The following is a 26,909-nucleotide window of genomic DNA, read 5'->3' on the forward strand; positions in this document are numbered from 1 at the left end:
TGCAAGCGAGCCTGATGCTGTGAGCCTCAGCAAAGTAAGTAGGAGCTTTTAAAAATTAATAAGAGGGAAAGACTCACTCCCGGAAAACAAGCTTATATCCCAGCCAGATAAGGACTCCAGGAGTCACCGGACAGCATTTTAAACACCCTCCCTTCCTTTGAGGCTCTTCTAAAGCCCCTCTGAAATCCTGCTGAAGCCATCCAAAACTCCTTGAAGTTATCTAAAACTATTTGAGGCTAATTACAACGCTCCGAGTTTCCTTCAAACAAAGCCCTCAAATATACGGATGGGACAAAGTCACCCAAATCACAGAGCTACAGTTCCCTCCCTGAGCTACGCCTCCCTGGGCGTAGCGCCCTTAACAAACTCCCAGGATTCTTTGGAGGATGAAGAGTATTCAAACAATGTCAGAACACAAGAAAGAACGAAGAAGATAACCTAAGCTGAGAATGAGTGAGACAGAGCCTTCCCCGATGCTGTTGGACTCCAATTCCCATCAGCCTCAGCCAGCCAGGCCAATGGTCGAGGATGATGGGAGTTGCAGTCCAACAACATCTGAAGGGCCACACAGGTTCCTTGGTTATTTTCCTCTTTATTATTTGTGTTCCGCAATTGTCTGAATATTTTTATTTTTCTGCAAGCCTTTAACTATGTTGATGTTTGAATTAGGAGTTGTTGCTTTGCCATTCCGAGTTCTTCTATCCTGTATGATCTAGCTGAGGTTCCTGCATCGCAGGGGGTTGGATTAGATGACCCTTGGGGTTCCCTTCCAAATCTACAGTTCTATAATTCCATGATTCTATTTTTAATTTGGTATGAACTGCTTTTTATATGGGGATTGTTGCTTTCCTTTTTTCTGTTAGCAGCTTTGAGTCCCTTGGTTTGGAAAGAAAAGCAAGGCAGAATTGTTAGTATATGCACTAAATTAAAAGGGTGGTTTTTTCCAATGATTTTTTAAAAATAAAATAATAAGTTCAATTGTTTATTCAATTTATGCATCACTTTACACTGCCAGAAGCCGTTCTGATGTGATTTATAGTGGCAACAGCATGCAAAATATAATATGCTTATTTATTTATTTAATGCAAACTGATGCAGAAATGTGGAGAACTAGAATAAAGGCTGGAAATACTAGAAACTGAGAGGAGCCAAAATTGACAGACTGACCTATCCCATCCAGCTTTGTGTTTTTGGAAATAGGGATCACTCCTTTGTCCCAGAATACTGAGGTGTAACTTGATACCTGCAGAATTTAGCAGAGACTAATCCAATATGCCTTCGGTCTCTATCTTGGAACTGAGTCTAAATGCAGCTTACATGGCTACAAAATGCAGTCTATTTCTGCTATTATGTCACCTTTAGGCCAATAACTCAAAACCTTGCTTGCTTTTTTGAGTGACTTTTTGATTGATTGCTCCACTGTGATCCACTGTGGGTTTTGAATTTGTGTTTATTAAGGGATATCAATATCCATTATCTCAAGAAAGCAATAGCATGTTAATGATATCCCTTATAAACAGCGGCTTGGGGGTTACCTAAAGGATGGGACATTTTAAAATTGATTACAGTATTGTTTTTCTGCATCCTGGAATAATAGCAGAACAAGACAGGAGAACTCTTGACAGGAACAATGATGCTGCCATCTAGTGTTCTCTAGTGGAAGAGAAAGCAAGTGTTTTCTCTTCAGGTGAATGGTAAGGCTGCATTGTTGTTTAGTCGTGTCCGACTCTTCGTGACCCCATGGACCAGAGCACACCAGGCACTCCTGTTTTCCACTGAAATGACACCTGACCACTTGCAGTACTTCCTTGGTTGGTGTTCAATGTTGCCATTTGTTGAATCAATACACATTGCAATAACAGAGGGGGGGGGGAGGACACTCTTTTGGCTCCAAGGTGGAATTATATGGGGCGCAATTTGCAAGAGCTCTTGGGAACGGTCTGTGGCTCAGTGGCAGAGCATCTCCTTTGCATGCAGAAGGTCACAGGTTCAATCCCTGGCATCTCCCGGTAAGCCTGGGAAAGACTGCAGTTTTGCCCCAAGACTATTTGCTCATCTAGGTAAAAGGTAAAGGGATCCCTGACCATTACGTCCAGTCGTGACCGTGAACAGCTCACCCTGTTGCGGGGATTTGAACCGCCAACCTTCTGATCAACAAGTCCTAGGCTCAGTGGTTTAACCCACAGCGCAACCCGCATCCCTTATTTGCTCATCTATCCCAGGATTATTAACAATGACAAGTAGGGGATCTTCCTGGGACTTGGACAGGTTCCCTGCCATTGAACCAGGACCCCTGTTTCCCCAGAAGCATAACCTCAGCGGAGAAATAAGTCCAGGACAAAGAAACAGCAACAGATCACTTTACTCCTAACAAGTGTTACCAGTACTAATGAAACATGTGACTGGAGTGAGTTATTTATAAGGAAGAGCTGCAGGAGGCAATGGGCCGTATCCAGCCTTCTCTATCCATTGGAACATGGGCTCTTTCTTGCACTACCAGAAAGTGAATTTTAATGTTGAACAACAGAGGCATCCCATCCAACAGCTGCACTAGCAGAAACCCATTGCGCAACAGATGACACAATCTATTTCACAGCAATGGTACCAACAGCCTGCTCATGCCTTCTGTTGCTCAGCAGTGTTCCACTGGTGCAAAACATTTCACCAATAGAACAGGTTTATCACTAAGTATGTCTCTATGTCTGGGGGGTGGGGGAAATCTCAAGTGGGGGAGGCCAAAGAAGGCAGGAATACATATCAAAAGCAACTGTCATGAGAATAATGTAATAATAACATAATAAAGCAACAACTTAATAGCAAATATAACAACATATAGATTGAAAAATCAGTATGATAAATATAATGAGATTGCATTACAAGTATTACACCTCCTGGCAATTGCAAAAATAACAAGGAAGTATGACAGTTTTGCTTTGGTCACAGAAACACCCCTCACAGGTCCCTTGTTGTTTTACTATCCCTCTTGCTTAGGCATCCATGAGAGAGAAATTAAGATGTGAAAAACAGAATTAGTACTTCCTGTTATCTGGGATGCCTGGTCTCCCTTTAGAGTGGCTGACAGCAGCTGAATGAAAGGCCACAGGAGGAGAGATCCTTTAATTTAACCATAAAATAACATGACTGCTCTCGGCCTGGTGTGTGTGGCTTCTGTGAAGTGCTGAGCCATAAAGAGAACTCATGTTTCTTCCTTACTGGGGACTCTTGTTTGTCATTTTTATAAATCAGTGTTTATAGGTCTAATTATTGTAAATGCAGCAGACAATAAAGGTGACTGTGAATGCAACATCCGATAATGAATTTTGCAGCAAGCCTGCTGAGCTGAAGAAGGCAGCTGGAAGGATGTTATTTTTCTGTATGATAATTATAGATTTGTTTACACCCTTCTCTCTCCCTCCCCCCTCCTTGTGGCACCAAGACTGGAGTTTCCTCCCAGGTAAGATCTGCTAAGCTCCCTCTTTAGTGGATTAGCAAAGTTTGTTTGTTTTTTTAAACCAGGTTAGTTTTTAATATATAATCTGCCATTTTAAAAACTTTTAACAACTGTGTTATACGAAATGCAAATTAATGAAATTACTACTATTGTTGTTATATGTTTTTAACACCACCACCACCACCACCACCACATTATTAGGGGTATTTTTTCCCTTTTAATGCTATCTGTATGAGCATTTAGTTCTATAATGCTATCCATTAATATTTTATGTGCTGCTAATATATTGTTGTTAATGACTCATTTCTATTCTGATAGATTTTCTTATTTTATTGCAAGTCACTTTGATTGTTTTAACAGAACATCAAATACTAAAAACATAAAACATGTCCACATATATAATATGAAAGTAAGGCTCCAACCCAAGTGGAGTAGGCTCCAACCCAAGTGGAGTAGGACCTGAAGGAGTGTCTCCACCCCCATCATTCTGCCCAGACACTGAGGTTCAGCTCTGAGGGCCTTCTGGTGGTTCCCTTGCTGTGAGAAGCCAAGTTACAGGGAACCAGGCAGAGGGCCTTCTTGATAGTGGCACCTGCCCTGTGGAACGCCCTCCCACCAAATGTCAAAGAGAAAAACAACTACTGTACCAGACTTTTAGAAGACATCTGAAGGCAGCCCTGTTTAGGGAAGCTTTTAATGTTTAATAGACTATTGTATTTTAATATTTTAATATTCTGTTGGAAGCCGCCCAGAGTGGCTGGGGAAACCCAGCCAGATGAGCAGGGTAGGTATAATAAATTATTGTTATTGTTGTTTGATGATGATGATGCCTTCTGAATAAGCATGCATAGAATTTCACTGTCAACTAATCCATTTGTCCTCCATTATCAACACTATTTTAGAGAGAAACAAGAAGTCAGTTCCCTGTCCTGATGGGTTTACAATTAATAGTTGAGTAGGGTTTTTGAGTAGCGAATTTGACTCAAAATGTAAAATTCTGCAAAGCTTTTTAAGGAAACCACAAACCTAATCCCAAAATAGTGATTTAAAGCTTTTTGAGTTGTTTCCGCTGCTTTTTCTATTGTGTTGCCATACATCCAGGTTTTCCCTGACAAAATTCCCCCCTGATACCATTTGTATACCCCAAAACCAGGATATGTTGGGAATTTTCCTGACGTATGGCAAGCCTGTACTTGAGCAAAACACGAATACATGTTCATTTTCCTTCCTGTGTAGGAAAAGCAGAAAGTGGGCAGCAGTACTTTGATGAGCCTGTTCTCCACCTATGTTGTTGTCTGTTGTGCTGTGTGTGTGTTCAGATTTGGACCCAGAATTTTCAGGAGGACATTTTGTGGGTTAAAGTCCAGAATCAAAGGCAGGGGTTAACTCTTCCACTTAAGTAACTGTGAGAAACTTTTCAGCACTGAGATCATTAGCGCAGCTCATAATGTTGTCAAAAAGCTGTTTTCCGCCACATCAGCATTTGCAGCTAAATGGTCTGCCTTGTCTTCAGCTGCATCAGAAGATTTAAAGGGACACGACTGTTCTCCATCTCTGGCCATCTTACTGCTGAATGCCTGCCATTGCAGCATTTGAGAGGGGGCAATTAATACAGAAAAGCAGCAGAAGAGAGTGTTTTGCTTAGCCCATCCCTTGCCTACTGCTCCTCTTGCCCTCTCCCTCAGTCCCTAAGAGAAAAGTGGTGGGTAGGGGCTGTCATTAACCATTTCTACCAGCAGCAGCCTTGACTCTGACACAGAGGCAGCAGAGCTAGCTGGATCATGAAGACTTGTGGGGCAAGCTATGGAGGCACTGAGCTCAGATCCATCCACAGTGCCCGTCAGCAGGGACCCCCTTGATCCAGAGACTCCCAAAACAACAATGCTTGCACCAGACTCTGCTGAAGAGCAGAGTGGCTTAGTGTTTCATGCTTCTTGGTGCCTGCTTGCCAGCACAGGCAAAGATGAAGGAGGGGGCTGGGAGAGGTTAGGCCCAAGACTGGAGAAAAGGCCTTGTTTGAGTTGTTAGAACAGGTAGTCTGCTTGGCACTATCCAAGGTGCTGGAGTCCTCACCAGCTGTCACTCACAGGCATTTATCATGCCTTATGACACAATCAGGGCAGGGCAAAAGGTCCTCACATGCATACAAACAAAATTCACTACAATCAACTAAATGCAACCAACCATGCTATGGGCTCTCCAACTTCTAGTACCACCAACAAAACCAGACAGACAGACAAATGAAGAGCCTACCCTCGCAATGCCGACACAAAACCTCTGCACGTATCCTAAGCAAAAGAATGAAAGCTCATTACCCGCCTTCTTTCTCCCTCTTCGCCCCCCAATCCTCTCCACCCTCCAGTCTCACAATATGTATGACAGCAGGGTCTCACACCAAATGCAACTGACCTGTAGAAAGTTGTATGTAACTTTGTTGACTATGAAAATTCTTTAATAAAAACTATTTTTTTTTAAAGAGAGCCAGTGTGGTGTAGTGGTTAAGAGCGGTAGTCTCGTAATCTGGTGAACCGGGTTCGCATCTCCGCTCCTCCACATGCAGCTGCTGGGTGACCTTGGGCTAGTCACACTTCTCTGAAGTCTCTCAGCCTCACTCACCTCACAGAGTGTTTATTGTGAGGGAAGAAAGGAAGGAGGTTGTGAGCCGCTTTTAGACTCCTTCGGGTAGTGCTAAAGCAGGATATCAAATCCAAACTCCTTTGACCAAACTGCGGGAGGCAGTGGAAGACAGGAGTGCCTGGCGTGCTCTGGTTCATGGGGTCCCGAAGAGTCGGACACGACTAAACAACAATTTTTTAAAAAGAAGTCACAGGATAGGGAGGACAGGAACATTGCAGCAACCTTCTCCAACCCACAGTTGGTGGGGTTCCCTCCCCACTTTGCTTATTATTGCACTTCCTTAACAACAACAACAACAACAACAACAACAACAACAACAACAACAACAACAGTTGTTTGGTGACCCTTGTTTGAAGACATGGATCTGCTGCCTTCAAATATGGTTCTTCCCAAGCTAAGGAGCATGTCAGGCAACTGGAGACAGAGGGATTTGCAAACCCCAAACAGTTTTTGTGGCATTCAAATTGCTTCTGACTCTTGTAGTTCTTTACTGAGCCTCTGGGGTGCAGAAAATCCCTAACGACCCTCCTCTTTGGGGTGGCAAAAATACAAGCAAATGAAGGCTGCAAATCTTAAATAAACTTAGGGATCATCCACACTTCCATTTGTCTTGTGCCTAGAAAACACAAGTCTGAGCAGATTTCTGTTTGTCCCGTGCTTGTCAGGCATGGGTCCAAGCAGTTTTGTCTTTGCACAGCTTCCGCCCAGAAAACCCGCTATTTAGTGCTATATTGGAACAAAGCACAATCTGCAAAAAATAAAAATAAAAAAATAAATCCCTATTGCTGTTTGTTCCAATTCAGGGCTGAACCACAGGTTTTCCTGGGAGAAAGCAGTGGAGGAAACAGAAGTCTGGATGAGCCCATTCTGGAGAGGAAGCCCCATTTGGGGCTTACTTCTGAGTAGACTTGCTTAGGATTGAGTTCTATATAACTGGCTATTTTTTTGCCTTTCCTTTAATGTACTGGTCTCCAAGAAACTGCTGTGTAAAGGAGCGAAATCACCCTGCCTAATGGTAAGGTCAACCAGAGCTGTTAAAAAGCGCCACCATCATTGTATACAATGTTTTAGAGAGCATCGTAAACCAAAAGGCCCCTATCACCAAAGTGAAAGACTGGCAGAATCTAGGCTGGCATCTCTGCAGTTAATATTGCCAATTTCCAAACTCATCTTCAGTCGTTGAGTGTAATAAAAATAAAACGGTGATCCGAAGGACATACAGCTGATCTAAGCCAGTGTAACTGAATTCAGAGATAACAGACAGGCTTGTTAATATGGGCAGCGATGATCAAACGAGAAGTGATCCAGAGAAATCCTGTGAAGGTTGCTGTGGCCAGAAACTTGTTTGAGCCCCATCATTAAAAACTGAGAACCAGGTCAAACTGAGCAGGAAGCAGAGCAAATGGAAAAAAGTCCATCTTCTTGAAACACAAGCAGAGGAACGTTCTCAAATCCGGCAATAAATATCAGTTTCTCTCTCTCTCTCTCTCTCTCTTAAGTGTTTGAAATGAAGCAGATAGATGTTGCAAGTGCCAAAGAAAATGTCTTCCTTTTTAAAACATTTATTTAATGGGGAAGTTTAGAGAGATATATACTAAAGGGAAAGAGGATAAATTGGCTTAAAGGGTGCCGCTGCGGAAAAGAATATGTGAAGAAAGAAGGGCATCTTTTGATAAGTTGTCAGAAAGAATTGGAGTAAAAGTTGTGAAAGAATTATTATAGTATGAAATAATTTGTTAGGACAGGCAGGGAGTGTGGGGTGGGGTGGGGTGGGGAGAAAATGCTGGACAACCAAATTAATACCCAGGGTGGTGGTTGCCAAATTCCTCACTGCCCCGAACCACTTGAAAATTGTTGAGGGCCTTGGAGGAGAACTTAATGCCTGTTGTTTAACAGCTGTCATGTGCAGTGCTAGATGCCAACTTATTTTTTTATTTAAAAAAAATCACATGCAGTTCAAATTTTAATACGATTAAAATACACTTAGAAATAGATAGATAATTTATTACTGTCAAAGACCAGTTCACATAACACAATAAAAACAGTGTTCATTAAGATAAAATATACAATTAGAGCAGATTGCAGCAATAGCTCATGAGTTAAAATTGAGATACAGTATATACATACACCTGTACAACTGAGATTTGGGCTACCATAAAAATTGACCCTGAGGCGCCCCAAAGGGCGACTTCAGCTTTTCCCTAGTAAGCTATTTTATTCTAGAGGATGATCTGTGCCTACAAATCTGGGCGCAGAATCTGGCTACCAGCCAGGTCGTCTTGTGATCTTTGCCTAAGAGGAGAGAATTAAGTTTAGACTTGTCTGAAAGATTGGCGAGCCTCTTCAGCAAAGGATGAATGGTGTCTCTACGAATCTCAGCATAAGAAGGACATCTAAAAAAAACATGTTCGGGGCTTCCTATTTCCCCTAATCGACAGGCTCAAAGTCTCTGTGGGTATGGGACTCTTCTATAGGAGCCTTCCAGAACCGGTGAGGGCAAGGCTGAGCTTCTAGCAAGAGTGAAAGCCCTTCTTGCGTTTCTGGATGTGAGGAAATAGAGATACCATATTTTTCACTCTATAGGACGCACCCGACCATAGGACGCACCATGTTTTAGAGGGGGGAGAACAAGAAAAAAAAATCTCTCCCTCTTTGCCCAGTGCCACTTCAGCGAAGCGGCAGGAGGCGCTGCGCAGAGAGGGGGAGAATTCCCCCCCCCCGTTTTCCCCCTCTAAAACAAGGTGCTGTTCAAGGTGCGTTCAGCCGCCTTCAGGCACCGACCCCTCTCGCTCTCCAGGCTTCAGGTTCCTTTCGACCTGCTCTTTGGGGCTGGCGGGGGGAAGCCCACCGCCAGCCCCAAAGAGCAGGTCGGGGAGTAGCGGAAAAGCGCGCAGCCTTCCCATTGCTCCACGAGCTTCTCGGGGCTGCTGGGGAAGCCCAGGGCTATGGCTTCTTTAGCCCCGTGCGCGCTCTCCCAGCTGGTGAGGTGGCGCGCGGCTAAAGAGGCTGCTGCCATAGCCGCGCGCCACCTCTCCAGCCGGGAGAGGCTGTGCGCGGCTATGGCAATACCCCCACCTCCCGCAAAAGCCCACAGGAGCCACGCACCCTTTTCTGCACCCTGCCTTCCCGCTGCCCCCTGAGCTTGTGGGGCTGGCGTTGGGGGGGAAGAGCTGTTTTCCCCCACCGCCAGCCTCAAAGACCAGGTCGGGGAGCAACGCAAAGGCTGCGCACCGCCTTCCCACTGCCCCCTGAGCTTGTGGGGCTGGCAGTGGGCGGAAGCGCTGCATTCCCCCACCGCCAGCCTCAAAGATCCCTGAAGCCTTTGGAGCGCAGCGCGAGTTCCTGTTGCGCTCCGCAGGCTTCAAGTTCCTTTTGCTGAAGCCAGGAGAGCAAGACTCTCCTGGCTTCAGCGAAAGGAACCTGAAGCCTCTGGAACATGGAGGGAACTCGCGCTGCGCTCCGAAGGCTTCAGGCAGCTACCCCTGAAGCCTGGGGAGTGAGAAGGGTCGGTGTGCGACACCTCTCGCTCTCCAGGCTTCAGCGAAAGTAACGCGAAGCCTCCAGAGCGTGGAACCAGGGCTCGGCTACTAAAATCTGGTTGTGTTTAGAATAATCTTGTGAGTAATATAAAAAATATGAAGCGAGACATTAAGGAGACCCAAAGGAAAAATATTAAGAATAGTTTTGACAAATGGACTACCAAAAACATGTGAGGCAAACAGTGGAAGTCTTTTAAAAATATTTTAATTAAGATAGATAAGGATATGATGAAAATACATAATTGAACATAAATATAAATTGGAAATGGCTGTGTATAGTGAATACTTATCTACTTTTAAAATTCTCATTCTTGATCTTAATTCTTCCTTTTCTTTATCTTCTTGTTCTTTTCTTTTATATTTTACCTTTCTTTTCTTTTCTTTATTGTGAATATTGTTTTTTAGAGGTGCAAATAATTGTAAATATCAGAAGAAGTAAAATGTTTTCTAATTTTCTATTGGTTACATGTATTTTCCTTTTTTTGTATATTTGTATTTTTTTCTAATTTGTACTCAATAAAATTAATAATAAATAAATAAAGCTCATCACGTGTCCATCTCCTCATCCCACTTGGCGGTGTCAGGCAACTTCATGTTTTGTCACATGAAATCAAGGAACATGGAGGCCTGCAGTAACCGGCCCAGCCTCTGGAAGTGCTGTGAATGGTAGGAGAGACTCCACAGCTGCTTTGATCCCTTCGTATTGCAAGAGGCTCTCTGGTGTCTCATGCTTGAGGAGGGTTTCCACCGCTGCCTGAGCCTCGAGGTAGTTCCGCGAGTTTGTATTCCATGTGATGGAAAACTTCAACACAGCCTCTGGAAGAAGGGGTTTGGGGAAGACACGTCAGGAAGGAGTGCAAGTTGCAGGCAGCGTGGCCACCTTGAACCAACACACCTCTCTTGCGAAGCGTGGCCAGGTCTGGGCACACATCTGACCTGCGCCTTTCTTCAAGGCAGGGAAGCAGATCCAACACCCCTCCCCACCCAGTAGAAACAATTAATGATGGGAGGGGTGACTGAGTTTATTCCAGACTACATGGCTTGCAGGAATGGGTTTTATAATATTTATAAAAGTACAACAACAACAACAACAATATGCATTATAATCTTTGCTCTAGTATTACAGAGCTGGTGGAGCTAATTTGAGGCTGTGTACACACCATACATCAAAAGCATTATTGCTTCTCCCCTGTAAGAATCCTGGGAACTGTAGATTACCCTTCTACCGCATAGCTACAATTTGTAGCACCCTTTACAAACTGAAATTCCCAGGATTCTTTGGGAGAAATGTGCTTTTATGCCTGTTTTTTCCTGCAGCAGGCATGTTCAGCTACCCTCTGGAAGCTCAATCCCACAGAAAGCTGTGAGGGCCACCAACTTGGATGGTTTTATGCAGGAAAGGCTATCAATGGCCACTAGGCACAATGGCTATGCTCTACTTCCACAGTCAGTGGCACTAACGTTTGTGAATAGTAGTTGCTGGAATATGCAGGAATGCCTCGCAAGACGAAAAACTCGCTAGACGAAAGAGTTTTCCGTTTTTTGAGTTGTTCCGCAAGACGAATTTCCCTATGGGCTTGCTTCGCAAGACGAAACGTCTTGCGAGTTCTCGCGAGTTTGTTTCCTTTTTCTTAAACCCGCTAAGCCGTTAATAGCCGCTAAGCCGCTAATAACCGTGCTTCGCAAGACGAAGAGACTCGCGGAACGGATTAATTTCGTCTTGCGAGGCACCACTGTACAGAATGCTCTCGTTTCCACAGGACTCTGGTTGGCCACTGTGAGAACAGGATGCTGGACTAGACAGGCCAATGTGGCCTCATCCAGCAGGCACTTCTTATGTCCTTACATGGTTCAAGGGTAGAGATTGTGAGAAGGCATCTTCCAAAGCAATCCCACCGCGCAAATAGCTTTGGAGCCTTCTTGCCTCTAGCCTAGCCCTCACCCCTTTTCCTGTTCCCGCTGGAGTCTTCTTTTGCTTGCCACGCCTGCGGGCTCTCTTCCGGCCAACGCTGCCAATGACAGATCTTTAAAACTTGGGGTTGGTGAGATTCGGTAATCGCAGCACCTTGTGCCTGCTGGACCTCCTGAGCGGAGCGGGTTGTGTCTTGCTCCTCCTGAAGTAGGGTGAAATGTGAGAAGTGTTGCAAGCCGGTGCAGAGGCAGAAGGTCTTGCCGAGATGGTAGAGCACGGCTTCTTTGTCAGGGGCTTCTTCCTAACCCAGTGGAACACCAGTATCATACGCCTCTTAGATGGGTTGGACATGCTGAAGAAGGTGCTGGAGGACCAAAGACCAGGGTGACTTCAAAGCGGAGGACGCAGCAGTCATTTCCCTATCAATGATGCCAAATCCAAGCAAATGTTAGCTCCAGTCCTGTTAAATCGATCCAGCAATTATGAATGTTAAATAAGGGATTAATTCCTCAGGCAGTAAGAAAAGACTTTCTGTGGCTTTTTAATAGATAGGAGCCCCCAACTACTGCCACTGTTGACAGCCTGTTGCCCCTTTACTCTGCTTGAATGGGTTATGTCACAATGGTTCCTTCATCAGGTGTTTGTGAGCATGAAAATGCTGTTGGGAGTTTCAGCAATGAAGGCTCAGGCATAACATACTGTTTGAAAGTCTGAACATTTCCTCTTTTTTTATTTAACAAAATTTATAAACCACGTTTATAATTTATATACAAATTATTAGGAGAGGAAGTTAAAAATATACTGTAGTTTATTCACTTATAGGCTAGTTTACATACTTTATTCCTTCTTATACTTCTATCCCACCTTTCCTCCGCAGAGCATACACACTTCAGCCTACACCTTCTCCATTTTATCCTGACAGCAATATTGTGAAGAAGGCACCTAGGGCATTAGTAAGTCATCCTCTGCAGGAGAGGCAAGCTCTGGAGGCATCTGCAAAGGCCCTGTCATAGTCTGCAAAAAACTAAACAATGTAAGGAACCGGTGAAACCAATGTTTCGTGCACCACATGGGGACACTATTCAGGCCGGAAACACTGCCAGAGGCCATCGAATTCTAGGGCAAAGCCCTAGGATCACCTGCTAGGCCAGACATAAATGTTTCCAGTGAAATAACAGAGTTGAGGTAGCCCACAGCTTGTTCAGGTAACCCTGCTTGCCCTTTTAGAGGGAAGCACCCCCTCAAGAAACACAAAGTTCTTTCATCACAAATGGGCCAAACTACCGAGCAACGGAATAGTCCAAAAGTAGCAGTTTGTTTTGTTTTGTTAGAACAATGGCAAAGAGGGAGATGAACCCTGTCTCCCAGGTCCTTAGTCCTGCACTCTAGCCACTAAGCCATAATGGCTCGTCTCTAAAATGGCAGTCGCCACTATCAGGGCAAAACAAACTTGAAGAAAATAAACTTGTTCAGAAACAGCATAGTTCAAGAGCATACACAGAGTGCTCATAGTCATTGGAGGCAAAGAGAGCCTCTGGCGCCCTCTGTCTGCCTCAGATATACATTAGCAGCAACTGAGCCTGCAAGCAGATACATTCTTAATAGAGAGAGTGAGTCACGTGTCCAAGAGACTTAACCATTAACTGCTACCTGTAGCAGACTTAGGCTTGGAAGTTATGTGCAGGCCAAATAGGCCTCCCTGCGTCTGCTCTTGAGACTCTTAGTCACATAGCAATATTAAAGGAACTCAAAATAGTGCTCCCACCCAAGGCTAGATTAAAATTTGGCCAACAGCGCTACACACACTCAAAATAAAGCCAACCTTTGGGGATACTATAAACAAAAGTGATTCCAGCTAAGCTGGGAACAGCCCTGACTAGCCCCACAATTTACAACAGGAGAAATGGGGGAAACCTTTTTGTGAAAGAAAGCCCCTAATGGGGGGTCTCTCCCTATTGGGAAAGGCAAGCCACAGATACAGGGAGAATCTTCCCAAAGGGCAGGGATATGGGGTGGGGTGGGAAATCAAACAGGAAAAAAGGGGAATTAAATTATTTAAGGGACTAGAGAGGATTAAAATGAAGGTGGAAATAAAAAAATATAACCAGACAATGAGAAGATTGCTTCACTGTCCTCCAGACAGTCCAAGTGCTCCATGTGATCCAGTGCAAGCAGTCAAAAGGACGCCCAAAGTTGGGCGTCCAATATTTAAAACCTCTGACCCCTCCTTCAAAATTGGCAACAAGCAATTCTCCCCAGCGACCCAATTAACCAATTCACTGCCTGGGTCACTCCATAAATCCACCCAGCAACACTGGGGTGGCTTGTATCCCCCACCTCAACACATGCTCTCTGCTAGGGAGAACACGTTTTGTCACGTATAAGAATATGTTAGTTTTATCCTTTGGGATATCTTTATCAAGAATTCCTAGTAGATATGCCTCTGCCTTTTTACTGTGTGATGCCCTTATCAATTTTTTTATCTTGTCGTGGATCATGTCCCAAAAGGTTTTAATCTTTGAGCAAGTCCACCACATGTGGTATAACGTGCCTTTGGTCCTATTACATTTCCAGCATTTATTGTTGTTCATTTTATTCATTTTTGACAATCTGTCAGGTGTTAAGTACCATCTATGATGAATTTTTCTGTAGTTCTCCCTTAATAGGTCACACGCTGTAAAATTTATGTTTTTCTCACCCTTACATGGGTTTAGGATATACCGTATTTTTCGCTCTATAGGACGCACTTTCCGCCCTCCAAAATTAAGGGGAAATGTGTGTGCGTCCCATGGAGCGAATGCAGGCTCCTTGACTTCAGCGATAACAACGCGAAGCCTCCGAAGCGCAGAGGGAGGGCTCCCAGTCCCACCAAGAGATGCTGGGGACTGAACCTGATGCCTTCTGCATGCTAAGCAGTTGTTTTACCACTGAGCTATGGCCCTAGCTCACAATATTGCTGTCAGGATAAAATGGAGAAGGTGGAGGCTGAAGTGTGTATGGAGGAAAGGTGGGATAGAAGTATAACAAGGAATAAAGTATGTAAACTAGCCTATAAGTGAATAAACTACAGAATACAGTGGTACCCCGCAAGACGAACGCCTCGGAAGACGAAAAACTCGCTAGACGAAGGAGTTTTTCGTTTTCTTAGCCACTTCGCAAGATGCATTTCCCTATGGGCTTGCTTCGCAAAACGAAGCTTGCCCCGCAAGCTCTGGGGATAGCGGGGAAGCGCAGCGCGTCTTCCCCGCTGTCCCCGGACCACTTTTGAAGCAAGGGGCGGCAACGGGGAGAAGCGATCTTCTCCCCTCCGCCCCTTGCTTCAAAAGAGGGGACAGAGGGGAAGGCGCGTGGCCATTCCCCTCTCTCCCCGGACCCCTTTTGAACCAAGGGGCGGCAACGGGGAGAAGCGATCTTCTCCCCTCCGCCCCTTGCTTCAAAAGAGGGGACAGAGGGGAAGGCGCGCACCTTCCCCTCTCTCCCCGGACCCCTTTTGAACCAAGGGGCGGCAACGGGGAGAAGCAATCTTCTCCCCGCCGCCCCTTGCTTTAAACAGGTCCGGGGACAGAGGGGAAGGCGCGCGGCGCTTCCCCTCTGTCCCTGGACGGTCTCCATAGGAACGCATTGATTGATTTTCAATGCATTCCTATGGGAAACCGTGCTTTGCAAGACGAAAAACTCGCAAGAAGAAAAAACTTGCGGAACGAATTAATTTCGTCTTGCGAGGCACCACTGTATGTTTAACTTACTCTCCTAGTAATTTGTATATAAATTATAAAAGCGGTATATAAATTTTGTTAAATAAAAAAAGAGGAAATATCCAGACTTTCAAACAGTATGTTATGCCTGAGCCTTCATTGCTGAAACTCCCAACAGCATTTTCATGCTCACAAACACCTGATTGTGACATAACCCATTCAAGCAGAGTGAAGGGCCAACAGGCTGTCAACAGTGGCAGTAGTTCGGGGTTTGATCTAAATTTTGGCCTTGATGTTTCCGGTTTCTGAGCTTTGGTTTTTCCCCAAAAGCAAGAATTTTGGTCTTTTGATATTTATTTTGAGGCATTCCGTCTCACAATAGGCAGCTAATTTTCTTAGTGCTCTTCTAAGCTTTGTGGGGGTTCTGGATAGTATTACCACGTCATCTACGTAAAGCAGAGTCGTGATGTGCCGGTTTGCTAAATTGGGAGGGTGGAAGTTGAGGTTATGGAGAGTGGTTACCAGGTTATTTAAATAAAAATTAAATAATAAAGGGGCCCAACACCCTATAAGAATAAGAATAATTTATTATTTATACCCTGCCCATCTGGCTGAGTTTCCCCAGCCAACCTGTTTTGATGGGATCTGTTAAGTGCCCTAGCTGGCTGCACCTGACTCTAAGGGCCGTATTTGAGTGTACTGTGTTACCTGAATAGTAGCCTTATATTGATGGTAGTGGCCCGAAGCTTGTCCCAGAGTCTTGTTCTGGGAACTGAGTCAAAGGCTGCTTTTAGATCAAGAAAGGCTGCATATAGTGAGGCCTGCCCTCCTGACTTATATTTTTCTATAAGGTGTTGTAATTTTAGGCAGTGATCTAGCATGGACCTGCCGGGTCTAAATCCCACTTGTTCTGCTGCCAGAATGTCTTTATCCACTAGCCACTCTGTGGATTTTTCCAGCAGGCACTTAGAAATAAAAGAAGCAATAAAAATATAACTGAAAGTCAATATGGGTATTTTAATGTGGCGGATAGGCTTGTGTTGAACAAAATTCTTTGATATTCAGTGCAATGTTTGTCAAGCTGAGTCTTTTTTTAAAAAAAACCAAACCATTTTTTATTCAGTTTTGCAATTTACATTTATATTCATATTCATATTCAAATACTAATCATAAACATAAACATATAGGATTCCCTGAATCTTTAACTTCCCTCCACCCCTTCATGGGTTCTATTGTCAATCCTTTTCAACTGCATCATATAGTTTCTCCATTTTTAAAATTTAAAAATCCATTTTTACCTTAGTTCTTGTTACATTACATTGGTACTCAAACCCCTTGGTTCCTAAACACCAAGAACCCGGAAGTAAGTGTTCCAGTTTTCAAACATTTTTCAAAAGCTGAATGTCTGATACAGCTGTCGGCTATTGTTTCTGGGGCACCTGCACCAATCAAAAGCCGCACCTTGGTTTTTTAACATTTCGGAAGCCAAACGGACTTCCAGAACAGATTAAGTTCGAGAACCAAGGTATCACTGTATCTGGTGCTTTTGTTTTGCTCTTTATTTTCCTTTTTTTTTTTTTTGGAGGCTTTTTCGGTTAATTTGTTTTTGTGACTGTGTCGAACCCAGTTCAGCTGATTGTGTGACAGCAGAAATGGATAAAAGCCCCCCATCCAATAATGACTATTTTCTGGGCTGCATCAATAGGAGTATAGCATCTAGATCAAGGGAAGTAATAGTGCCACTGTATTCTGCTCTGGTCAGACCTCACCTGGAGTACTGTGTCCAGTTCTGGGCACCACAGTTCAAGAAGGACACTGACAAACTGGAATGTGTCCAGAGGAGGGCAACCAAAATGGTCAAAGGCCTGGAAATGATGCCTTATGAGGAACGGCTAAGGGAGCTGGGCATGTTTAGCCTGGAGAAGAGGAGGTTAAGGGGTGATATGATAGCCATGTTCAAATATATAAAAGGATGTCACATAGAGGAAGGAGAAAGGTTGTTTTCTGCTGCTCCAGAGAAGCGGACACAGAGCAATGGATCCAAACTACAAGAAAGAAGATTCCACCTAAACATTAGGAAGAACTTCCTCACAGTAAGAGCTGTTCGACAGTGGAATTTGCTGCCAAGGAGTGTGGTGGAGTCTCCTACTTTGGAGGTCTTTAAGCAGAGGCTTGACAACCATATGTCAGGAGTGCTCTGATGGTGTTTCCTGCTTGGCAGGGGGTTGGACTCGATGGCCCTTGTGGTCTCTTCCAACTCTATGATTCTATGATTCTATTCTATGCAGTGGCGTAGCGTGGGTTGTCAGCACCCGGGGCAAGGCAAGTAATTTGGATTTGCACCCCCTAACCCTAACCCGTGGATTTGCGCCCGGTGCGGCCGGCCCCCCCTGCACCCCCCACGCTACGCCACTGATTCTATGATTCTATCATCAGTGCAAGTAAGAACTTTTTTTATTTTTATCATCTACAGTACTGTCTTGTTTATTTTATAGTACAGTACAATGATTACTGCTTTCATTTTATGGCTCAACGGTCTCATTAGATAGTAAAATTCATGTTAAATTGCTGTTTTAGTGCCCCCCCCCCCAAAGTCTGGAACAGAATAATCTGTTTTGCATTACTTTCTATGGGAAAGCACGCCTTGGTGTGGGAACGCTTTGGTTTTGGAACAGACTTCCGGAAAGGATTATGTTTGAGAACCAAGGTACCACTGTACATAATAATAGAATTGTAGAGTTGGAAGGGGCTCCAAGGTCATCTAGCTAAACCCCTGTAATACAGGAATCTTTTACTCGATATGAGGCTTGAAAACTATAAGGCATAGGGCATTTTTACTCACTCCAGTGACTTGGACAGGTGAGATAATCCAGGAGAGCCATTTTATTCAAAAGCTGAGATGTAGTAGCTACACCCCACATGTCACCTCCAGATGCCATTGCTGCTAGTCCGTACAGACGATACAGAACTAAGGTGGGCTTTTGGTCTGCCTCAGCGTAAGGTAGTTGCCCCTGTGTTCCCTTCCTGTTGTTCCCACCTGGCAGAGAAGAGGGCGCGCGCCCACTGCCTCTTTGCCCGCGCTCTTTGCCTGCCTGCGGCCGGGTAACGGTTGTCCCCAGCGGCGCACCTGCTTCACACCTGTCGCGGCATGGGGGCGGGGCGGGCGGGGGCGAGGCGGGCTCTCTTCCTATTGGTGGCCACAGCAGCGAAGTGATGCTGGCGGAAGACGCTCGGGTCTCCGCAGGCAGTGAGCGCATGCGCGGTGGGGTCCCCCCCCATCGCCCGGCCCGCCCGACTTCAGATGCGCCTTTGATCTCCCGGTCAGCGCGAGCCGCGCGTTCGAGACCCGTCCGAGGCCGGCGGCGGGCAGGTGCGCTGCGTGGAGGCCTCGTGGGGAGATGGTGTGTCATTGGGCGCTCCCTCGGGGCAGGATCCAGTTCCCCCTTTGCACTGCTGCGGGAGGCCGGACGGGGTGGGCAATGGGCGGATCCCGGGGGGTCAGGTAGATCCCGGCCTTGGTGGTCTTCTCCGAGGGAGGGTGGTTTGATGGTTCGGTTTTCGGGGAGGAGGATGGATGCGCCTCCCTCCCTCCCAAATGTGGGGGTTCGGGGCCCTCTTGCTGCTTCTGCTGGGGAGGGAGGAGTCCCGGGATCCCTGCCCTCGGGTCTAGCCCATTGGGCATAACCGAGACGCTTCCGAGCACACCATTGCCCCCTCCAACCTGCCCTGTTTGCAAAGGGATCCGCCCTTTTAAAATCTAAACTCCCGGAGGCAGGGATGGTTCTGAATGCCGTTTGCTGGAAACCACCGCTGAGCGCTCCTGTTTGCTGGTTTCTCCTAAAGAGCATCTGCTTGGCCTCTGCGTCAGGACAGGATGCAGGACTGCGCGGGGTGGGGACCTTGGCCTGATCCAGACTCTTAATTTTCATGCTCTTAGCATGACCCACTCTGCCACTTCCCAGTGGAGAGCAGGTAGAGGTAGGTTCCTTGATAAATAAAACGACAATAAAGTAAATCTTTCTGGCTCATCTTAGGGAAAAGAAGGTCTATCACTCTGAGTGGGTGGAGCAGGGGGAGGGAGTGCTGGCCCCCTCTCCCTTGGGGGGGGGGTAACCTGCACAATGGCAGTGCCAGCCATGCCCACAGACAGAGCGATGTCAGGGCCTGTGGTTTCCGAAAACCAAATGCTTGCTCATTCTCTGAGCAGAATGCTGTGCCTGTTTGTGGGGGCTTTTGCAAAGTGGCAGGTCTGCCCATCAAGAGACAATGTGGGGAGCGAAAGGGACACTTACGCATGAACTGTCCTCCCACCCCACATGGTAACAAGCTGAGTGACCTGCCTTGCCTTTCAGTGATGCTGCTGAGGCGCAGGTGTGGCATTGGCCAGGCTGCCCTGGAGGTGGGACTGTTCTCTCCACAGTACAGGTACGCTGCAGGTGGGCACTCAGCCAGCCCTCTGCCCTCACTGCTGTGTTCCCTGTCGGCATGGGGCAACCGGCTTACTTTCAGACTGCCTCTGCCTGCCCTGCAGAGTCATCCAGTTTCCAAAGCTGCAATTGCAAACCACAAGCCTACACTGAAGAAGTGGTTAGGAGAACACCACACTGCCTGCCACCCTTTAGCTCTCTGCCCTGAGCTTAGGGGCCAACTCCTAGGGAGTGAGGTGCCTTCGGCCCTCCCCCACAAGAAAATAAAATATTTGAGGGGGCTGGCCCCTCCCCCCAAAGTGAATTGGTGTTGCAATTCAAATGTCTTGGGAGTTACCTGCCTGCCTCCAGTGTTTTATTCAAATTGGCATCCCTGAAGCAGTGGCAGACCTACATTCTAAGGGCCCTGAAGCTTCAACTTCACAGGCAGCAGCGAGGTCTGCGTAACCACTGTTATCTTCTTCAATGGGGTTGTTCCATGATAGATCACCACACCTTTACAAAACGTCTGTGCTAACAGCTCTCAAGCTTTGGGATTGTTGAAATATACGCAACAGAAAATTAATCAATTTGAGCCGTGTCACTCAAATCTGGCCTACTATACCCCAAATTTTTAAGCCAAAAGGTCGCTTCTGAGGCCCCTCTGGGATTTAACTTTGTTAGTTTCATAGTAGATCAGCCCTTGCCCTGAGGACATCGGAGGAGCCCTGTTGGATCAGAGGCCTTTTGTCTTCTGGTTCAGCGTTCTGTTGGAATAGTGGCGAGCCAGATTTGCTTTTTTCATTTTAGCTCAGCAGCAGAGCACCTGCTTGGCATGCAGAAGGCCCCAGGGCCTGTCCCTGGTGGCATCTCCAGGAAGGGCTGGGCATTGTCCCCTGCCTGAAAGCCTGAAGAGCCTTGCTGTCAGTCATGGCAGAACTCAATGGACCAGTCAGTGGTCAGACTCAGTCTAAGTCATTCCTACAAACCCACAAGCAGAATGCAAGCACCATGGCCCCTTCCCCCAACGACTGATATGCAGAAACATGACATCCCTGAATCCTTGTGGAAACCTTCCAGGCAGCATGCAGTCACATGGGCTGGTAGCCATAGAAAGGCCTTTTTCACATCTGTTGATTTATTGAATCCCTCTTCAAAGCCAGCGGCTGCTGCCACCCCTTGTGGCAATGAGTCCCACAAATTAATAGGCATATCAAAGAGGTGGAGAACCTCAAGCCCAGGGGGTGAATGCGGCCCTCTGTACCTCTCTGTCTGGCCCTTGGAACTCTCACTAGTGTGTGGAGTGTGTCCTTGACCTCTGGCCATGCCTCTTCCCTGGATGGAGGATAGAGAGCAGAGCAAGGTGTGAGTGTGTGTGTGGAAACAGGCCCACTGCACAAAGGTGAAATTTGCATCTGTTGCTCTGCCAGCTTCTCCCCCTTGGCTCCACCCCTCATTTGCATGCAGCCCTTGGAAAGTTGCCTGGCAGGGATTGTGGCCCTCAATCTGAAAAAGGTCCTCTGCCCCTGGCAGGCACTGGAAACGCAGGAGTGGCAGGCAGTATTCCTCTCTCTACTGTGGTGGAAGAGAGAGACAAACACAGGGGCTCCTTAACAGCTGCCCTCTCACTAATGGAGGCTGCCTTTTCCCTCTAGACCTCTCCTCTGCTGCCATGAGTGGAAAGTCACTGCTGCTGAAGGTGATCCTCCTGGGCGATGGCGGCGTTGGGAAGAGCTCCCTCATGAACCGCTACGTCACCAACAAGTTTGACTCGCAGGCCTTCCACACCATTGGGGTTGAGTTCCTCAACCGGGACCTGGAGGTGGATGGGCGCTTCGTGACGCTCCAGATCTGGGACACAGCTGGGCAGGAGCGCTTCAAGAGCCTGCGGACCCCTTTCTACCGGGGGGCTGACTGCTGTCTGCTGACCTTCAGTGTGGATGACCGGCAGAGCTTCGACAACCTGGGCCACTGGCAGAAGGAGTTCATCTGTTATGCCAACGTGAAGGACCCTGACCACTTCCCCTTTGTGGTTCTGGGCAACAAGGTGGACAAGTTGGAGAGGCAGGTGACCTCTGAAGAGGCCCAGGCCTGGTGCATGGAGCACGGCAACTACCCCTACCTGGAGACGAGTGCCAAGGACGACACCAACGTGGCTGTGGCCTTTGAGGAAGCTGTGCGGCAGGTGTTGGCCATGGAGGAGCAGCTGGAGCACTGTGTGCTGGGCCATGCGGTTGACCTGCATACCAGTAGCAAGGCAGGCTCTTCCTGCTGCTGAGAGAAGCCAAGGGGGAGGGGAGGGGAAGGGCGCATCCTGGAACAGTAGATGCCAGGTGTGGGGGTCCTCAGGCTGCAGTCAGAGTGGGAGGCAGAGGGCTTTGAGAAGAGGACAGCTGGAAGGTCCTGCACCATTGCATACCTAACCCACTGAGCAGTGTCCAGATCAAGGGATGTAATAGTTCCACTCTATTCTGCCTTAGTCAGACCACACCTGGAGTCCTGTATCCAGTTCTGGGCACCACAATTTAAAAAGGATATTGGCAAGCTGGAATGTGTGTAGGGGAGGGCAACCAAGATGATCAAGGGTCTGGAAACCAAGCCTCATGAGGAACGGTTGAGGGAACTGGGTATGTTTAGCCTGGATAAGAGGAGACTGAGAGGAGATATGATAGCCATCTTCAAACATCCCAAGGGCTGACACATGGAAGATGGAGCAAGCTTGCTTTTTCCTGCTCCTGCGAGCAGGACTCAAACCATAGGTTTCAAGTTACAATAAAGGAGATTCTGACTAAACATCAGGAAGGACTTCCTGACAGTAAGAGCTGTTCATTAGTGGAACGGTCTCCCTCAGGAGGTTGTGGATTCTCCTTCCTTGGAGGTGTTTTAAGCAGAGATTGGCTGACTGTCTGCCACGGGTGCTTTAGTTGAGATTCTTGCATTGCAGGGGGTAGGGCTAGATGAACCATGGAGTCCCTTCCAGCTCTATGATTCTATGAGCAAATCCCAAAGCCTTGTTTAGAGGAAAGTAGGCACCCATACTTCTCTGTCTGTCCCGATATTGGCTCTCCCTGGTTCTCAGGCCAGGATGGGGCCATTGCTACCTGGAACCTGGAGATGCCGCTGCCAGATGTTTTGCCCTGCAGAGTTCTGCTTGCAAAGCAGCTGCAGCCTCATTTCAGCACTTTGTTGCTGGGGCTTCCAGGGAGAGTGAAGGTTTGCAGGAAAAGTTGCAAGGTGTCCACAATAAGCTGGGAAATGCAGCTGTTGGCTCCTTGCTGCCCTTTCTGGATATAGCTGCCAAAGTGGTGGGGCTGAGAAGAGAGTGGGGAGTTTACTGAGCAGGAACCCTCCATGACCTTGATTGGGAGGAGGCTGCAAAGGCTTGGGGGATGGAGGGGGAAAGACATGCTGGAGGTCTGCGAGGGGAATCTCATGGGCTGGAATCAGTGCCTGGGAGGGGCGACACTCAGTTGTGAGTATGGTCGCCTGCTTGTTGCTTGGCAGTGCAGCAAAGTGAGTGTTAGCAGGGAGTTGCTTGCAGACAGAACAGAACAGTCCAGCCTGCACAAACAGGGATTCTTGTCTGCCCATGAAAACCAATTGCTTTTGCTCTCCATCCTGTTGTGGGAAGTAGCACTGTGTCTCACCCTCCCTGAGACATCTGTGACAGAAGCTCACTAGCTCCAAGCCACGCCCAAGTGGCCACACTGCAGTCACGTGAAGAGGAAGAAGGCCCAAGGGGGACTGTATGCAGCTGCAGGTGCAAATGCTGTAGCCTCACTTGATCGCTCTGTTGCTCCCAGATGTAGAGGCGCCTCTTCCAATCTCTTGCTGCAGCTGCGCCATGTGTCTAGCCTAGGTTTTGACACTGCATTAGGGTTGCCATATTTCTAAAAAGTAAAAACCAGGACACTCTGAAAGTTGTTGGGCTTTTTTTATAGGAAGACCCCAAAGCACCAGCTTTCAGAACCGCCCCCCAACGTCAATTCCGCTTTTGAAATCCCAGTAATGTCTGGGAAAATCTGGACGTATGGCAACCTTACACTGGATGGAGCTTCTGTTGTCGCTTCCCGCACAGGGTGGACTGTCAAGTGTTGATGGCAAACGAGGAATTGCAGCCCCTCTGGACTGTCTTCTGCAACATGTTTTTGACACAATAATAGTGCATTAGGGGTGGCTATATTCTGGAATGTCCACACCTAATCCTGCTTTATTAGCTCCTCTGCGATGCTTCCCCAATGTCATGGCAATATTGTTGCTGGAGGGGCTATAGTGCAGCCAAAGTGGGACAAAATAGGATATACACAGTTCCAACAGAAAGTTATGAGACCACGCACAAACTGGAAACAAATCAGTGTGTCTACTTCAAAACCTTTGTAGGTGCAAGGGGTATTGAAAGTGGGCTTATGTATAACTGCCTTGATACTATCATGAGCACAAGTTGCATGGCAGGGGATTGGACCGGATGACCCTTAGGGTCCCTTCCAATTCTACAATTCTACAATTCTTCGAAATCATCACAAATGCACAAATGGAAAAGACATTGAGTAGCTGCCTCAGAGCTCTTAGAGGGTGCCACAAGTTTCTCTGCACTGTGTGGCATCAGAAATGCTAATCATGTCTCTGGCTGGAGCAAGGCTCAAGATCTGTGTCACCCAGAGACAGGGATACCCCCGCCCTGAGCACAGACAAGCAATCTCCAATGCCTGCTGCTGCTGCGACACTTGAACTTCTGGGGGCTGCTTTTGGTTAGGTTGTAGAACAGGGTGGAGAAATGCACACATGTGCGCGCACACACAAAACCCAAACTGTGACCCATAAATCAGCCAGCTTGAGACTTTGCCCCTGGCACATTGCTGGGTTCCCGTCAGTTCCCATTTCCTCCATTCTGCTGTCACAGAGCAGAGCAATGCATGTCTTCCCGCTTCTCCTGTCCTGGGGGGAGCATTTTCCCACCAGAGGTCCCAGCTCAGTGCTGAGGGTTAAGGCCATGAGGGGCCTTGTTATGGTCACTTCACACTAGGTGCTAATAGACTGTGCTCCCTTGAGAGCTGTTAATCTGATGTTCTCCATGCTTAATGCCACTCTGCCATGAAATGTGGAGCAATAGGTGGGCGACCTCTGCAGGGACTCCTGGGAAGGGGAACCCTTCATTCCGCAGAAAAATATGCCTGCAAAGGCAAAGCTGCCACTTTGGGGTGGGGTGGGGTTTGGCTGGCAGCGCTGAGCCCCCAGATGCCTTCCAGTAGTGAGTGGGAAATGCAGGCCACTAAAAGACCACCTGCCTTTCTTTTCTACTTGGTAGCCTGCCTTTTCCTGCCGGTTGGTGTTTTACAGCTGCCAGCCAGCAAAACTGCCACCTGAAGTGGCAAGGACCCCATGCATGTTCTTGCATAGACCGTGTGGGCTATCCCTTGACATGCACTGCCCCCAGGCTACATCTGCAAAAGGAGGAAGCAAGCCTGGATAGCTCAGTTGGTCAGAGCGTGGTGCTAATAACCCCAAGGTTGCAGGTTCAATTCCAGTATTGGACAGCTGCATATTCCTGCCTTGCAGGGGGTTGGACTAGATGACCCTCAGGGTCCCTTCCAACTCTATGATTCTATGAGTAGCTGTGGGGCTGTTCTGAGTCTCACAGGGAAGACCCTGGAGGTGGAGGTCAAGGCATGTAGGCAGATGAGCTTCATGCCAAGTGAATTGGATGGTGCATAAGAATGACACCACTTAAAGCCTGAAATGTATCTTGCAGCACCTGTAGTGAACTAGATGCTTACATTTATGTTACAGGCCAATGTTTTGTTTGTTGGACCTGCATTTAAAAAAAAATATGAAAAGGAGACTTCTGGCAATGACTCAAAGCGCAGCCAGTTACCTCCTCGAAGGGCGAGTTTTCCCTTTGCAGTCTTCCCACCTGCTTTCTTCAACTGCCTGACTGGTTATCCTTTAGTCTTCTGTTGGTGCAGATCCTCCAGCACTCCAAAGGATCAGGAAATGTAAAGAGGCCCAACTGTCATGTATTTAAGCCAATAAAACATGGATGTATTAATAAAAGGAACAATCATTTCCATTTTGTCTCTAACACAAACAAGCAGTGTGGCAAAGCTGCCTTTGAATTTGCCAGCAGGTGTTTAGAAACCCTGTGCGGAGATCTCTAACGGGAGGGGGCTTGGCTCACTGAGACCCACCTTGAGGAGCCATGCAGGCTATAGAACCATCAGAAGTGACACAGGTCCTACTGGCAACACCTAAGATTCTGCTACCTTTCCTTATGTCACCCATCTTGCCTCTTGGGGCTAAAGAGTTTCCAGGTGCATTTGTGCCTTAATAAGATCAAGGAGAAATCACTTCGGATTTCACCCCCAGGGAGAGGAACCAGAAGGAGGAGGACTAGCAGCCTGAAGCGCTGAGGGGAGCGCTCTTGGTCAATACGAGTCTTCTATGATTCTATAATACAGTTCAAGGGCAAATGCACATCTGGAAGGTGACATCCAGCTGCTCCTTCTCACCCTCTTTTCCTGGCTAAACCCTCTTCATTCTGCACAGTGACCAAAGGCAAAAAAGGCATTGCAGTCACTCGGTCACTCAGCTAGTTTGCACCATTGTGCATTTATTCCTGGGAAGGGTTTCATTCCAGGGTCCAACTAGGCTAGGGCATGGCAGGGTGGGTGGAATCTCTGGACATGTTCCATTGGGTGGGTATCTCTTGGGGGCTGGATGGATGCAATGGGTGGGAGCAGAGTCCAAAGTGGGTAGAGTTTGCAGGATGGCGTAGCTCACTAGCTCAGTGGCAGACCTACATTTGGGGGCCCCTGAAGCTCAAATTGTTATGGGGGGCCCTTTGCAATCAGCAATGAAGTCTTGGTAACCACTGTGACCTTCTTCAATGGGGTTGTTCCATGGCAGATCACCACATTTGTTTTTTTAAAAAATAACTCCTACTACTCATATTTTGATTTAAAATGACTGTCCTGGATTATCTCACCTGTCCAAGTCACTGGGGTGAATAAAAATGCCCTATGCCTTATAGTTTCCAAGCCCCACGTTGGGCAAAATATTCCTGCATTGCAGGGGGTTGGACTAGATGACCCGCGGGGTCCCTTCAATTTCTACCATTTATGATTCTATAATTATTTTTTTCAGTTATTTCTAGCAACATATTCACATCCAGTTTCATCACCTGAGAACTTCCTTGATTTTCTGGAGACAATATGCAGAAAGAATTTACCGGTAAGTGCCCTTCAGCCGAATGGCCAACTTACCACCTTGGGT

The 26,909-nt window shown here is 47.0% G+C and overlaps 2 protein-coding genes and 1 long non-coding RNA gene across 8 annotated transcripts in view; 1 reads left to right on the forward strand and 2 right to left on the reverse strand.

Annotated features, from left to right (window-relative positions):
- TNMD (tenomodulin) overlaps positions 1 to 18,169 on the reverse strand; it is a 47,804-nt gene extending 29,635 nt beyond the window's left edge. The window contains exon 1 of the mRNA XM_081179488.1: positions 18,077 to 18,169. The gene's annotated coding sequence lies outside the window, so the exon portion shown is untranslated. The remainder of the gene's footprint in view (positions 1 to 18,076) is intronic.
- LOC308578871 (ras-related protein Rab-9B) lies at positions 2 to 25,691 on the forward strand. 6 transcript variants are annotated; one of them, XM_081179493.1, is made up of 3 exons: positions 18,510 to 18,635; positions 19,587 to 19,659; positions 21,296 to 25,691. In XM_081179493.1, exon 3 carries the CDS (start codon positions 21,313 to 21,315, stop codon positions 21,916 to 21,918), a length of 606 nt encoding a protein of 201 aa, XP_081035619.1. In that variant the 5' UTR covers positions 18,510 to 18,635; positions 19,587 to 19,659; positions 21,296 to 21,312; the 3' UTR covers positions 21,919 to 25,691. The 6 variants fall into 6 exon arrangements, 5 of the variants coding, with proteins under 5 accessions (XP_081035620.1, XP_081035616.1, XP_081035619.1 ...); XR_014004156.1 differs by lacking the exons at positions 18,510 to 18,635; positions 19,587 to 19,659; positions 21,296 to 25,691 and adding exons at positions 2 to 34; positions 7,065 to 7,840; XM_081179494.1 differs by lacking the exons at positions 18,510 to 18,635; positions 19,587 to 19,659 and adding an exon at positions 13 to 34.
- On the reverse strand, positions 25,455 to 26,909 carry LOC308578914. Its single transcript, XR_014004211.1, has 2 exons — positions 26,818 to 26,909; positions 25,455 to 25,647 (listed from the first exon to the last, which is right to left on the reverse strand). It is a non-coding gene; the product is annotated as an uncharacterized lncRNA (long non-coding RNA).

Source organism: Podarcis bocagei, assembly GCF_964188305.1.
Source record: "Podarcis bocagei genome assembly, chromosome: Z".
In the NCBI taxonomy this organism is placed as follows: domain Eukaryota; kingdom Metazoa; phylum Chordata; class Lepidosauria; order Squamata; family Lacertidae; genus Podarcis; species Podarcis bocagei.

Excerpts from the sequence above, each read along its gene's own strand:
- LOC308578871 (XM_081179490.1), top strand. The coding sequence starts at position 18,448 with ATGCTGGCGGAAGACGCTCGGGTCTCCGCAGGCAGTGAGCGCATGCGC. Across the intron at positions 18,605-21,295 it reads CCGAGGCCGGCGGCGGGCAG|ACCTCTCCTCTGCTGCCATG; the intron begins GTGCGCTGCGTG and ends TTTTCCCTCTAG.